General features: G+C 40.4%; 1 protein-coding gene across 3 annotated transcripts in view; it reads left to right on the forward strand.

The window, feature by feature from the left end:
• The first annotated feature begins 345 nt into the window (after window positions 1–345).
• The window catches only part of ttc27 (tetratricopeptide repeat domain 27), a 53,856-nt gene continuing 39,062 nt past the window's right edge, over window positions 346–15,139 (forward strand). For 2 of the 3 annotated variants that reach the window (XR_010910738.1, XM_067475949.1), the window contains exons 1-5: window positions 346–649; window positions 7,412–7,595; window positions 10,147–10,270; window positions 13,074–13,214; window positions 14,208–14,310. Coding sequence is in view for 2 of the 3 variants with exons in the window: in XM_067475949.1 (XP_067332050.1) it covers window positions 559–649; window positions 7,412–7,595; window positions 10,147–10,270; window positions 13,074–13,214; window positions 14,208–14,310 (643 nt within the window). In the remaining variant the exon portion in view is untranslated. The remainder of the gene's footprint in view (window positions 650–7,411; window positions 7,596–10,146; window positions 10,271–13,073; window positions 13,215–14,207; window positions 14,311–15,139) is intronic. The other variant, XM_067475941.1, reaches the window with a different exon arrangement.

Genomic DNA, 15,139 nt, shown 5'->3' on the forward strand with positions numbered 1-15,139 from the left:
TCAGTGTGTGACCGAAGGGATCAAACCACCAACTCTGGGAATGGTGGACGGCCGTTAGACCTTCCTGCGCCACAGTCACCCCAATAATATTCATTAATAATCCATAGTAATAACTTTAAAAACTTGATTTTGTAATAAGAATCTTCAAAATCGAAAAAAGTGACTAAAACTGTCCAAAAAACGAATTGGAGTCAAAGTACTTTATTTTCCTCTAAAATAGTAAAAGTACAGTACAAAATGCCCAACAATCAGTATAACATTACTTTTGGAAGCACAGCGCTTTGCGGTAGGAGGAACCTGGCATCAAACGGGTCCGTTAACATGAACATCTACAGACCTACGTTCATTTGTGTTCCCACAATGCAACGCGCATCTGTCATGGCTGCTCACTGACTCAACTCACAGCACATGGGTGGAAATAAACATTTTATCTGCGACTGAGAACCACCGAGCTCCGTCACTTAGCGCGATTCGCCGGCGCTGCTCATTTCCCGACTGAGGTCCCGACTGAAGGCAGCATCTCCTAGAGAACTGAGCAGGACCCCGAGGTGCTCAGCGATGCCACTGAACCTCGAGATCCCCGTGCTCCGAGGCTTTCTGACACCCAGTGAGGCAACAGAGTGGAAGCAGAATGTTTTTATTGCTGCAGGTAAGACTTGCTGATAATCACTGAAGAATTCCGTCCCGTGGAGGTGACACGCTGAGCGGGCTCTGTGCTGTAGACATGGCCGGACAGACAGGCAGTGACATTTCTGATTAAAGTTACGCAGCGGTGTCGAGGCTTTTCCCCGCTAGCGATCACCAGCTCCAGTGTTCGAGTAACGATCGCTGTGCTCGCAGTTGTGTTACAGCGAACTCTTCTGAATTTCATGACTGGATGTGAGCTGTTAGCAAGAATACGTGCTTAAACATTCCACCAGATTCCATTCATAAATGTGTTATTTTAACTGGCATTGCTTATGGGCAACAATGCACATTCTAATGAATAATATATAGCAGAAAATGCAAATCATTAGGAGTCGATTTGCTATTCGGCGTCCGCATAACCAACGAATTTGTGGTATTTAAAACGGAACATCAACTTCTTTCACAAAACCCGTCGTTAGCTTTTGTTCGTCCCATTCGTTCAACGTCTTTGAAAATAACGTTAAATAACGTTTTTAACCTGTATAAATATGTTGCCAAGCAGAGATGCAACTCGCTTTCTCTGACAGACTTAGTAATTGAAGTCTGGCGCGACGTTGCGTTCATGTGTCAGTCGCTGCCTGTGGAGGCTCCACTGAGGCAGCGCTGCTTGCAGCGCGTCCCATTCACTGTACTGTGCTGTCACGTTAGTGGATCCCTGTTCGCCTTCCTGTCGGGTAGTTTTAATTGCCTGGCTGTCGGCTTTGACTGAGACTGCTTTACCGAACTGCAACTTTTGGTCATGTTTGCGCCTCCTCAGCAGCGGTGAAGCACTGATGGAGGAAACCTGAGTAGAACTTAGTCCACTTTCACATCAGAGCCTTTTTCAGCCGCTCCTCTTAAAACTGCCATCGATTATTTTTAATTGAGACTCGATTGCCCGTCAGTGTCCAGCAGGAACTATATGTATGGTGTTAGTTTGAAGCAGTCATTTTTGCCTAATTTGGTCTGGATGCTTGCTATTGACTACAGAGTCAAAATGTTAAAAATCATTCCGTCACTATCCCAATATAAAGAGCTGACTAGTATTCCATCCTAACATATTCAAAATTAGACCTCTATTCAATACTGTTAAGGAAGAAAAGCCATTCAACCCTGCAGATACATTCTGAGCTTTTCCATTTTGTTCCCATGCGTTGTGCATAAAGCGGCTGCAGTTTTATCTGGCAGCATTTTCCTCTGTAGAATCTGAAATGTTTCAGTCCTTCAGTTACCACAGCAGGCTTGTTTGTGAGCTAGGCTGCTAATCCTGCAGTTAGGGAGCAGACTTGGACTTTCTGCATGCTGGGGTGGTAACGCTACCTTTTCGAATGATGGTAAAGCTTCTCTTACATCTTACATTTACATGTACTGATTAAAAATTACTCATCAGTTTATCATCAGCATCATTGGGATTTGCAATTGTAAGATAATTTTATCACACACTCCAAGCTGGAAATGCCAAGATGTAGAACTTTGCTTGGAGAAGGCGCGAGAACCATGTAGAGTTAGAGGTGTAGTAGGGTGTAGGTGATTGATGCATAAAGTGTCTGCAGGTGGATGAAGGGAAATGATGAGGGTATAACAGAATTTCTCTGCAAAGAAAGCAGAAATTAGTGTCTCCACTGCATCGTCACATTTCAGGACTCACGACTTCAAGTAAAACAAATGAACTCAGGTAAACATATAATTACTGACTCTAAATTGCCTGTGAGTGTGAATGGTTTGCTGTCTGTGTATGTCTCTCTGTCGGTCCCATGGAGACCTGTGCAGGGTGGACCCCGCCTCTCGGCCTATGACAGCTGGGATAGTCTCCATCCTCCCTATACAGGATACAGATAATGGATGGATGGACAAATGAACTCAAACACGTCATGCTACAGTTTTTTGTTGACAGAGAAACTTGCACTGTTCTTATTTTAAAAAAAAGGTCTGTTTATTATAACATCTTTTGCTCTGACTGAAGAGTTCTTGGATAGAGTTTGGATCCTGGAACATTTAATTCCCCCCAAAAGCTTTGTCAGTCATTTGATAATTCAGCAAAACAAATCAGCTGTGAATCACAAATTTCATTGGAAATCACAGGTGTGAATTACAAGTTGTCGAAACCTGAACCAACCAAAGGGGGAAAAATAAATCTCATTAGTTCCACGACCTAAAACACAAACAGCGCTATAGATCAGAAAAACACTAGAACCACCTTCTAATATAACCTATAACATTATAAAAGTAGAAATAATGATGGAGCTGCTGTATTAGATTGCATTAGATAGAACAGGTGTATCTAATAAATTGGCCAGTGAGTGTGTAACAATATCCCAAAGGATTGGTCTTTGTGATCTTTGTAATGATTTAGTTCCTAAACAAGAAACAGCCACGACTGTGTGCGCGATTGTTCATGTTGGAGCCACTTTGCTGCTCAGCCCTGCTCACCTTTGCAAATTTTATTTGCATTGCCTTATTAACTGCAGCTCATTGCCTGCGTCTTGATGAATTATAGACTAATTTTGGGGCCACTGCCTTTTTCCCCACAATTGCTGCCATTTCATCTGTAGAGTGGAAGAGTAGCTGAAACGCCATTAAGCATGTGGCCATACCTCAGGCTCTAATTTTTCCCCCTCATAAAGCCAATGCCTTCCTCTTCTGCTCATCCTCTCTGCGCGCTATTAAGACAGTCCCTGGGTTTCATTAGATCAATGGCGAGATGAAATTTTCCATCATTTTACAACAACAGTCATGCTGTAATTGCTTATTAAACCTGAGTGTGCAGTGAAGGGGTCATGTGACTTGCATGGAGACGTACCTTAGAGGGCTAGGTATCTGGATTTGTGTGGGAGTGTTAAGTGTCAGGAGTTGGTAGCAGTAATTACTTGGGCTCAGCTTAAACATCACAAAACCATTAAATGAAAGGTTAGGTGTACAACATTATTGCATTGGCTCTCTGTCGGTATCACTTAATGACAAGTGAAGAAAAGGCACAGGATGCCGCATGTCACTCAGTCCCCCATTGTATGTGACCACCTACATTGGTATAGAAGAAGGAGGGGAAAAAAAAGATGAAGTCAATAACAGGGATGGAGGCCATTTAGATGAACTTAGCTGTTCTTTGAGTGATCAGGCTTTTGGTCTTTTTGTCATTTTCTGTATATACATCACCAGGGTGACAATGTCAGAGATGAAAGTGTGTTGTAGTAGGTTTTAAGTGTGGACATTAAAACCTACTACATAAAACATGACTCAGGACTGTCCTTAAACTGAATTTAGCTGTCATGGTGTGAGGAGTCTGCATCACGCTGGCAGTGGAGGTGCTAAAATTGGCAAGTTGATGCTGACTCAACATCTATGACAAAGCAGAGAGGTGAGTGTGGGCCTGCATCCAAACGATTGTGTTGCTTTGAGGTATTTAAGTTTGTTTGCTTTACGTTGTGAGACTCTGTAGCAACTCTTACAATATCTGAACGTGGTGGGTTGAGGTAACTGGTTAGGGTTAAGGGATGAGGTTAAGGTTGTGCTAGGCTTTCAAAAAGTAGCTGAGCACCCGTGCAAGCCCATAAATGTCGAAGTGATGCTTACGATAGTCTTTCCTTCAAAGTAAGTCTAATGCTCACATGAACCAGTGTTTGTGAAGACCAGCAAAAGCACATGAATACAGGGTTAAACCTGCCATTGTTTTGAAAGCAGAACTGACATACTTTGTTTTGCTGGGTGTTACATGTTCCAATAAATGTCAAACCTTTGCTACAGAGATGCAAGCAGTTTCCTAAAAGGAACATTCAGCTGGCTTTTTTAAAACTTTCTTAATAGATTCACTGTAAATGAACAGGGCCAACTTAATGAGCAGTAATCCTAATGTGGACATTCTGAGGTCAGTTATCATCGGTGGTTTAAAATGATTTCCTAAAAATCTCCTACACATATTCAAGGTTCCTAGCGTCAGCAAGTCTAAGTTTGGTCAAATTTAACTCTCCTGTCTGTCTTGTGTCTCCATCAGGGAAATGCAAAGCAATCAATGCTAATGAGCCAAGCAAGTCTCTCTCCTCGAATAAAACGCTAATGAAAGTCAGGCAGATGTTGAACCGAGCACACGAGCACAATTATTCTTAGCCAGGAAGCAGTGGCCCAGTGTACATGCTGCGTCCTTTTAATAGGATAAGATCTTTCACCACCTTGCCTGTTCAAAACACAGCCCTCATGGAATCTGGTGGTGTGAGAGGGTGGTCTCACCTAATGCTCACGTGGCACATGTCTGTCTTAATGAAAATATCCAGTTGGAACGATGCTCAATCCGAAACACAGTAGACAAGTGAGGGAGGGAGAGTTTGCCGGAGCTTTGGGGAAGAATGCGGTGCTTCATTTTCTCCACTCACCAGTTTCTGTATGGCAGCAACCGGGAAATATGTGACTAAACTCATCAACACAGGAATGTTCTCAGTACTGTCAAAGACAAATGCCCCTGTTATCCACTTTTGACTCATAACCTTGTCAAGTCACATTTGCATAGAAATATAAAATCCAGGGAGAGGAGTGGAATTACACCTCACTGTACATTTATGAATGCAGATGAATCTGGATTCATGCACAGAATCTAAATGTCGTTCCTTTGCGTAAAGAAAAGCGGGATTCAAGATTAGACATTCTATTTGACAGAAAGAAAGATAATCCACTTACTTAAAAATGTTCACAGCTGTCTGTCAGCAGCTCCTGTCCATTTTCAATTCCATATCCAGATTTGCTCCACTCTACTGTTTTTTATTTTACACCACTTCTTCTCAACCAGTTTAAAGTCTGTGTAATGTTGCATAAAGTTGTAACTCTGCATTTTTGTCAGATACCTTCTTCTAAGAATAAGTGTGTGAGGGCAGTTTCCGACCTGACGGTGGTATTAGTGCATCTTTAATTGATTTAAAATGCGATAGAATGTTTTTTTATTTTTTATGAATGAGAAGACTTTATAGACTTAGCAATACATTACATTTTGAGTTTCACAGTGCATTTACATTAGTGCATTTGGCAGATACTTTTATCCAAAGGTGCAAAGCAGCAAAAATCTCAAGTTAAGGAGAAAACATCAAAGCAACGTCCCATCAGAAGAAGTGGGTACGTTTACAGTGGTTCAGTTGTATTTGATTATTATTTGACAGGTCCATGGCTGTGGCATATCGTATAGAACATTGTATGTCGTGATTAATTCCTCTCCATGATTAAATATCGGTCATATCATGATATTGATTATATAACTGTGTTATCACGTGCACATGCATATATGTCGATGTATATGCAAACCTGAACCAACAAACACCTCAAATTTGTTCCACCACTTCAAAGACCAACACCACCAATAGAAGGATGTGGCAGATGGTAAACTGACAATAGTAAGAAATTCTTATTATACAGAACAGTTGGTCTGAATGAATGAATGATACCTCGGTATGCAGTATATTTGATAAAGTCATGTGATATGCTCCTGGTCCAGGGGAACCTAACATGCTGCTTTCTGACTTTGTGTTTGTGTTGGAGCAGAGGGACAGTGGAGGGGGACAGAAAGGGAAGAAAGGGTAGACATACAGCTGATCCACAATGGGAAGAATATTTTCAACTAAAAACAGTTTTGACAATTTTTTTGCAAGTCCAAAACTTTTGCAGATTAAAATCTTGTGCTTGTGAGTTCAGTAGTTTTGCAAGTTTGACAGCCGTGTGTAATGGTGCATCTCTGTTGGCTACTCAACCAGTCAATCACAGTGGCTGCAGGTCTCTGACTTCAGAGCCCAATTCATTCATGTTCCAGGGTCCCAGAGCAGTACGACACGAAGTCTACTGCAAACAGACAGAAACAGAGCAGGATGTGAGTTCACACAGAAGCCGTTAGTGTTGAGAGATGAAGCCACTCATTGTGTGTATTAGCTATCTGTTGTGTTTACTACTATGCTTGGATGCAAGTCAGTGACATCACAGCAGCTCAGGACAAACCCTCTGACAATCTGATGCAATTTCGTTGTACACCTGTATGTATAATGATAAATAAAGCACTTTACTTACTTTACTTTGTTTACTTGATTAAGAATCACCGTCATACAACATCACCCTGTTAACGATCTCTCCTTTGATTCATTCTTTCACTCAGTTGCGTGTAACTGTCTGCCTTTGGTTACACACATGCAGCGTTGGAGAAAGCTGGTTACACACATACATGGCAAAGAAATTGGCTTTTTGTGACAGAAATCAACCTGGGGAAACCATGTTTTCCTAATCCCCTACCCTGATTTCAGAAACCAGCTTTTCCATTTACCTGTCACTTTCCTGAGAAATGTTTTGGGGATGATGATCACTAGGAGACACAGGTCAGATCCCTAGTTAATAACCTACAGCTTAATGAATGGTTTGTGTTATTTTTATAATCTCTTTACAGATTGTGGGTGAATTATTTCTCTATGAACAGAACAGCAGAAATCCCTGTATTACCACAATCAGTTCACCGTTAACATGCAGTATTAGAGAACACAACACCAGGATTATGATGGCACTGGGATTTATTTGAACTCAACTCTCTTGTAATTAATAGTCTTTAAGATAATTCTGACTGACTATATTTTAATGTATTTTCCAAAATGTCTGACACAATGCTGCTAGTTTAATTACGCTTTTCTGATGCAGTCACTTGAACAAAGTAATTAATTAGCTGTAGGCTGATGTAACACTACTGAAAGGCTTGATGCATAATTTGAACTCCTTGTAACCTCTATTCTTTCAGAGGTGGGGCCTCTGCTGGAGTCATTGATGGAGGGGGACTTTGAGGCAGTTTTGCTGAACCCATTGGTGTTAGAGTTACTCACTGGAGAAAGTATCTTCAGTGAGGGGGAGGACCTTGAGACCTACTTGGAGAGACGGGTCCTAAAGTACATCGATGGTGGCACTAACTGTGACCAAGCAAACAGGTAATGTGCAACGACAACACCCGCCAAATGAGCCAGATGATGTGAAATCTCACAAATGTGTTTGAATGGAGTCAGAGAGCTGCTGCCAAACATCGTGTAAATGTCCGCATCACAAAACTGACATTCTATTCAACACAAACCTATTCTGACGTGTTCAGCAGCTCTGTCCTCAGAACGACAGTTTGTCTGTGAGCAGAGCTGGGGGACAGAGTCAAAGCATTTGCCTGGAGACTATCCAGAGCGTCACTGGTCCACGTCTTCACTGTCCTTGTTACATGTGTAGACAACTTTAATTTCCTACTGTATGTAGGAACTAAGTTGACCAGGACATGGTAGCAGTGGCTCAGAGCAGCAGGGGAAAACGACAACATAAGAGTCCTGTCCACTGTGGTCTGAAATGACTTTGTTAGAGTTGCCCAGGTTAATGGAGTCTGGATCCCCTTTTAGACATGCACTGACATTATCTGACTTTTTTTAGGAGGGGGTGTATGTGTGAACAAAAATGTCAAATGAAATGCTGCCCACGTTATCCAGACTTTATCCTTTGAGCCCCCTGGTGCAATGTCCATATTATGTGCTTTAGCTCGTGCATGCAGCACATTTCTCTGCTCTGAATCGTCAAGAGGATTATACGTGTGGGTGTGTTGATGACTGAACCTTTTTGATTAGTTACATGGCTCTGATGTGCTGTAAACAAAAGAATGTCTCCCAAACTTTTAATTTTATATCATGTTATGGCTCCTGTGAGTTATGCGTCTAAAAGGCCACTCCGGGCAATGTCTGGAATTCTCCAGCTGAATTTTCCTAACATTTGCTGGAGTTCATATGTGAAACAAGCTTGGCTCTGTCACACTCTGTATCTGGTCAGCAGGTTTCACCAACTAACCACAACAGAGGATGCAAACTCCCAGGAGGAATAGAAAGTTTTACACTTAATAAAAAAAGATTCCAGTCAAACACAATCATGGATTCACTGCCACAGCAGAGAACATAGAATGTTTTTTGACTTTCTCAAGCAAAGTAACTGAAGAAAAAGTTAATGAAGGGGTCTGAAAAAGTTGCTGCTTAAACAAAGACTGACTAAACATAGTTATGATCAAATCTTTTATACTTTTATAATAATCTGCAGCCTTATGCAGTTTTAGAATTGCTTACACTGACATCACAGATGCCATTGAGAGTTTTTATCATCTGTGAGCTTTTTGTGCTTCATGCTGTGTTACACAACAGCTAAATGGAGCTTGAGCTGGCTCATTTGTTTACAGTGGGGAACAGTTGATTGGGCTGCAGCAGACCGACACCGTGAATTTAAGTTTCGTTCTGACTTTAAACATCCCAGACAAAATAAGGATCGGAGGAGGACAAAAAAAAGAAAGGAGGGAGCCTGGTGGTGTCATATTGCTCATGTTACTCTAGACCTGGCATCCTGATACTCTTTATGACCTCTGGTGATTTTAACCCACATCAACACTCTCCCCACCTTCACAGTATGTGGATTGTCACATCAGGGGGAGAAGACACTGGACCAGGTTGGACCAAAGTGGTCAGTGGTGGACAGTTTTGTTGACTGGGGTGAGCACCATCATCTCCAGCTCAATATCAGCAAAACAAAGGAACTGGTGGTGGAATTGACTTTAAATCTACAAGGTAGTTTGACTCCCAAAGGTTTAGTATTCACTTTAACTGTGAAGGACCACTTTGCAAAGCCTGTTTAAAGCTGAGCAGCAAGTCCATAATCAGTCGTGCTTATGTGTGATTAAAATCTCCCCAATGCATCACAATCAATAAATCTTTTCCTCCATCTTCTTTTTTTCCACACTGGAGTGGACACGAAAATCAAAGGGACGTGGTGAATAGTACGAGTGGAAATGTGGTTCATGCAATGTGCCCTCGTTTCCTCAATGACTGATATTTAAAAAACAAAACCAGGCCTATAAGTTCTGTCTACATTTGTAGTGAGTCTCTACTTCTCAGCAAACAAAGAATTCTTGTGTTTAGTTTGCTCGGGTCAGTTGAGTTGTAGCATATCAGGCAGCTTAAAAAGTAAACTGCTAATGTCATTCTGAGAGTTTACTTTCTAAAAATGTGTACTTGTTGAGCCATTTGAGCGATTTTTAAATATAGAAAGTACAAAAATAACTAAGATTGGTTTTAATAAGAATTATTCAAATAGGTAAATAAGATTGTATAATTGAGGGTTAGTGAAGCGAGCGCTCTAATTAAAATCTCCACAGTGGAAGTAACTCACATGTTTGGCCTTTCTGTTTTCACTTCTTCTGTTTTCTTTTTGGTCATGAATTATTAATATTTAATAAGGACAGATTAACATCTCTATTCATGCTCTCAGAGGAGGTGTGTGTATGTGTAAATGTTGAATGCTGCATATATTGCTGTTTCTTGCCTGCTGTTGAAGCCTGTTTATAAGCCAGTGAATGTTCCTTCAGCTAGAAAACACACTGTGTGAGCATATTTCAAAAACCTAAAGATATCGGGAAAGTGTGTTTTGTCCTGTTCACTAACTCAACTGTATATCTTGTGCCCCGTGTTGCAGGGAGCTGGTGGTGATGGTCTTGGCCGTCTCTTGCCTCCACATGTTTGTCCAGAGTAACTGGACTGGTCCTCCAGTCTCCATCCATATGTCTGACCTGCTGCCCCCGGCTCTGGTGTCCTCTGAAGTATGATATCCTCTCCTTACACTGTCTCTCTCTACGTGTAACGGGTGGTTGATGTAAACGTTGAACTCTTCTGAAGACCATGCATTGTTAACAAAAATAATTTTTTCTTTCATAACTTTAGATCTTTCATATCTAGTCCAACTGTGGTTAGTCATAAATTCAAAAAATGAAAAACTATTATCATTTTAAATGTCAACAACAAACATCCACAATATATTTGTGGACATCTGCAGTTGCATTGTTTCTAGTCATAATCCTAATTGTGGATATCTAAGGGGGATATAAATATTAATATTTTTACTAGTCCAAATATTATTTTTGAATATTTAAAAATAGAGCATTCCAGATATTCATAATCTTTTAATTTGAAATTAGAATTATGACTATTAACAATTTTGGAGTGTAGATATCTGAGAGTTTTAAGAATTAAGAAATCAGAATTTTATTGCAGAGCACTAGAATGAACATCCTGGAAATAAAAAAATTATGTTGTGGAGATCTGAAACTGAATTTCCAATTCACATAAATTGTTGTAGAACCAATAGATATTTAGTATAAAATAAGATGGTAGATTGTATATTGGCATGATGGCATAAATGTTTAATGCGTTTATCAGTCTATATTGTGTTTTCTTACATTTGAATCGTTGTTGATTAGCCCATCGAATCGTGGTCTTTGCTCTGTAGCACATCTAGAGAAAGCTGTCGGCAGACTCGCTGCAGATACAATAAAGCATCTCTGGGGTCCTAATTACACCTGGTTGTGGAGATTGCTTCCTCTCGGCTCTGTGCCACGGAGACAAGGATGGTGTGTTACACTCGGCTATTACACCAAGAGAAAGGCATTTCTTTTATCAAAGTAATTTGTTTTGTATCGGTGATTTATCTGTGCTGTCACACCAAGGTGCCTGTGTTATAAAGCACGGGGTCTACACATGAAAGACGGCCCAGGTTAGGGGGAGGACAAACGGGCACTGCTGTTGTCATGTGGATTTAATCCATCTGGAGACAAGAAAAGACATTCAGTGTACTTTGCCATACAATTAATACAGGTCTTCTTTCGAGATGAAGGCTAAGTTGACTGAAAGTTTATGTGGTCACCTCCGGGACAGTTGCTCATTGTGACAGATGCTTAGGCTGAACGACATTGGAAAATAATATAATTTAACCTGCTTTTTTCGTAAGGTTCCTTTTTATTCAGTATTATTTCTTGTGAAAAAGGTGCGAATAATGGTAAGAAAACCAACCCAACGTTGAATAGCTTGCCTGCCTCATATAAACTGCTCGTTCATGTGCTCATAGACACACTCAAACATTTGACCACTGTGCCAAGGCGGCGTTCAACATGTTTATTTTACCATCTTGTTCCACATGTTTTCGTGGTTTTGTTTAACTTTCATGTCCCTGGTCTGTTTCTCCTTGTCTATCGTTTATTTAGTTTACTTCCTTTACTACTTCGTCACGCATCCAAAATTAGTTTGTGTATTGAAATACTGGGACTAAACCTCCCAATGACAAGATGCAAACAAGCATCAAGATTCCTACTGAATCCATTATCCAGATCCAGAAGGAGTGATGCTCTTGCACACCTCAGCCAGTGATACCTGCTGAACTAGGCATGGTGTGGTTGACCCAGATAGAGGCTGGGGTGGGGCGAATATTATATACACATACTGTGTAAAGATCAGTACTCTATAAGTCCTAACAATAAGCTTACATTTTTATATAAATGGGGTCAACACCAGGTGTTCTCAACAGTGATTGAGGAAGACAGTGATTGTCTTGTCTCACTCTGCCCTCATCTGAAACAGGTACTCAGCAGTGGGTAGTGCAGGGAAAGAAAGAAAAGAAATGCAAAGACATGGTCTGATCTGCAGCTACTTGTGACTTCAAGGTATGTTATCAGATCACACAGCCAGAAATAATCATAGGAATGGTGGCTGGTTTCCATATAACTGCATGATAAGTCAAATGTCTGTCGGGAAAAGCAGTTACTTTTCAGAGAAAAAATAGGGGTCAAGTTCAGTCGTATGACCCTGAAGCAGTAGCTACTTGCTGCGTACAGGAGATGCAGTAAGGGACAAGATAAAGTGTTTGTGGGCAAATGCAGGCACCTTGGCAGATAAATTGAAGTGGATACTAACCAAGAGATGACCAATACTAATTCTTAATAATGTTGCCCAAGAGAGACGTGTGTATATATAAAGTGAAAAGTATTGGTCCTAACACAAAGCCTTGTGAAGCTCCATAACTAACTTTGTGTGTGTGGAAGATGCATCATTAAAATGAACAAATTGGAACAAATTTAAACCAACCTGCTTCAAGTCTCTGTAATAGATTGTTGTGATCAATGGTGTTGAATGCAGCACTAAGCTCTATTATTTTTTAAGCTATTTAAGTTTATTATTATTTTGATTAGGTAATAGTTCAACTATTACCTAATCAAAACCAAAGTCAATGAGAAAGCTGCAGTCTAAGAAGGATCTAGGTTTTATTGTGTATATAAAGATCTATCTGTGATAATTATAGGTAGGATCTGGTTTTTATTTTCTAATATTTACAATCTAATTTATAGAGAAACTCATTAATGCTGAGAGTCGAGGGCAAACTAGGCTAAACAGAACTTTGACTGTCAGACTGTCAGACAGTGCTGAATAGAAACCAAACCTTTTCTCTCTATTAATGATGAATAGTTTGTGGTACTTGCATAGTTCTTTATTATGCATTTCTAACCCATTTAACCCACCGTGTTCATTTGGCAGAAGCGATGACTTAACACTTATCTCCATATCTTTACCTGGCAGCCCCACACTCTGCTGGAGACTGTCCACTCCAGCCTGCTACTAGATGGGGAATCGTTGTACAGCCTGGTTGCAAACCCCTTCCTCCTCCTGCTGGCCAGGGTTATTCTCACCAAGTGCTCCTCCAAGATGGACAGCCTGCAGGTAAGAATGCTGCTTTATGATTAATCATATACTCTCATACAGTAAATATCTATGTTTCCAGAACTGCTTTCTTGTTGTTGTTTTACATTTGTCAAAGTCTGTTCAGATCTTTCAGAGGCTGAGACTTCTGAAACAGTACCAATGGTTTATATCCTGTGGTAAACCCTCTGTTGCATCTAGTGATGGCTAAGTTAATCTTCCAAAAGGATTTATTAATTTTGTTCCGCCCCAAAAAAAGAGTGTGACGGATGAAAGTTAAAGATTAACTTTAGGAACCCACTGATGCAGGATGTGATCAGAGATGAACCATGCTGGAGTCTCATCCAGAGTGAGAATAACCTCACTTTTGTCTCTGGCTCATCGTCTCTGAAAAGGCATGTGCTGTACAGTCCTCTGAGAATCAATCCTCTGGTCTGTAATAGTTCTATAAATAATCAAAAGGAAAATAATTCATTCATTGGCCTCAGCTGTCCGTATCTCCTAACCCCTTAGAAAACGAATCTGAAATCCTCTAAGAAAAGGAAGATCGGATTATGTGTTCTGCATCAGCTTTTAAATGCCTGCTCTGACATGTGAACTCAAGAGCAACAAGCATTTCTGCTGTGATTTGTTGGTGATTTGCTCTTTAAATGCTAATGATGATGAATGATGCTGTTTTCCACCTGATTTGGGGAGGGGGGATTTAACACATGACTTTTCGCCCCTGTACACTTTTTTACCTTAGCAGCATACACAAATACTTCCCGTTTAACGAAGAACTATTCTTGCTGTGAAATAGTGGTTTAGATAATGTGGCAAAACTATGGGCCTGATTGATTGATTTCACTTTTTGCACTACTCTTGTGTCTTTACCTCAGATTTTGTTTAACAGTCTTGTTGTCTGCCTGAGCAACACTAATATTTCAATATAAAAGCCTTTTCTTCCACATTCTTATTGTTATATTTTGTTGTTGCTGTGTTTTTATTTTTTATTTTTTTCATATGTATGTGTAGCTGCTGCCCTTCTGGACCCTACGCTATGTCGGCCTGCACCAGCAAATTCTGGAGGCTCGCTCTCAACAGCTCCTCAACTTGGCTCACAGCAGCATGGATACAGGTCTGTGAAGAACGAAATGTGGACAAATCCCTGTGAGACATATTAATCCGATAACTTAGGTAGTTTTATTTGGAAAGAATGAATCATGCCACAGTGAGTTGGGTGATTTTTGTATGTTAGTGCTGCAAATGTGCTCCTGTCTTTCTCCACCTACCTCGATTTATTCTCAACCCCACAATTTTAAGAACCCACTTTAATTATGTGCTGGAGAATATTTAATCTGTCAAACAAACAATTAAGCCTCTGACTACTGCACGTGCAGACTTGACTTGGTCATGGATATTTTCCCTTTTTGTATTAGGCAGCAAAGACATTGCACGTCCTGCACTGACTAGTACTAGTTTTTGTGGTGTTTGCCAGGATTGTCTTAGTACTGTGTACAGTATCTTATGTTAATACACTCTTGCCATTATCCTTTGCAATAAATTCATAGGTGATTGTGGCCGATTAGATAAATATTGAGCTTTTTGTTCATTAAAATGGACCCAGTGACTCATTAGGAACCCTGGCAGCAGTTCTATGTTCTTCTTCCTGTGTCTCCTATAGCTCCTTCGAATGACTCATAGCTGCTCTTGGCCTCTGTCACTGCTCCTCCTTGCACAGTTTTTCAGTTTTCATTTTTCTAAAAATGCTTTTTGATTCTTAAAGATCGATTTAACTGTACTCTGAGAAATATTCTGTGACTTGAAAATGTTCTTGTGCCCCTCCCCTGACTTCTACTAATAACATATTCACGGAATTACTTAGCAATTCTTTATTCTAATGGTGGAGTTTTTCACCTGATACTGATTCACCAGTAACTGGACTCTCCAGACTATAGTCTGTTGAA

Source organism: Channa argus, chromosome 1, assembly GCF_033026475.1.
Source record: "Channa argus isolate prfri chromosome 1, Channa argus male v1.0, whole genome shotgun sequence".
Taxonomy (NCBI): Eukaryota; Metazoa; Chordata; class Actinopteri; order Anabantiformes; family Channidae; genus Channa; species Channa argus.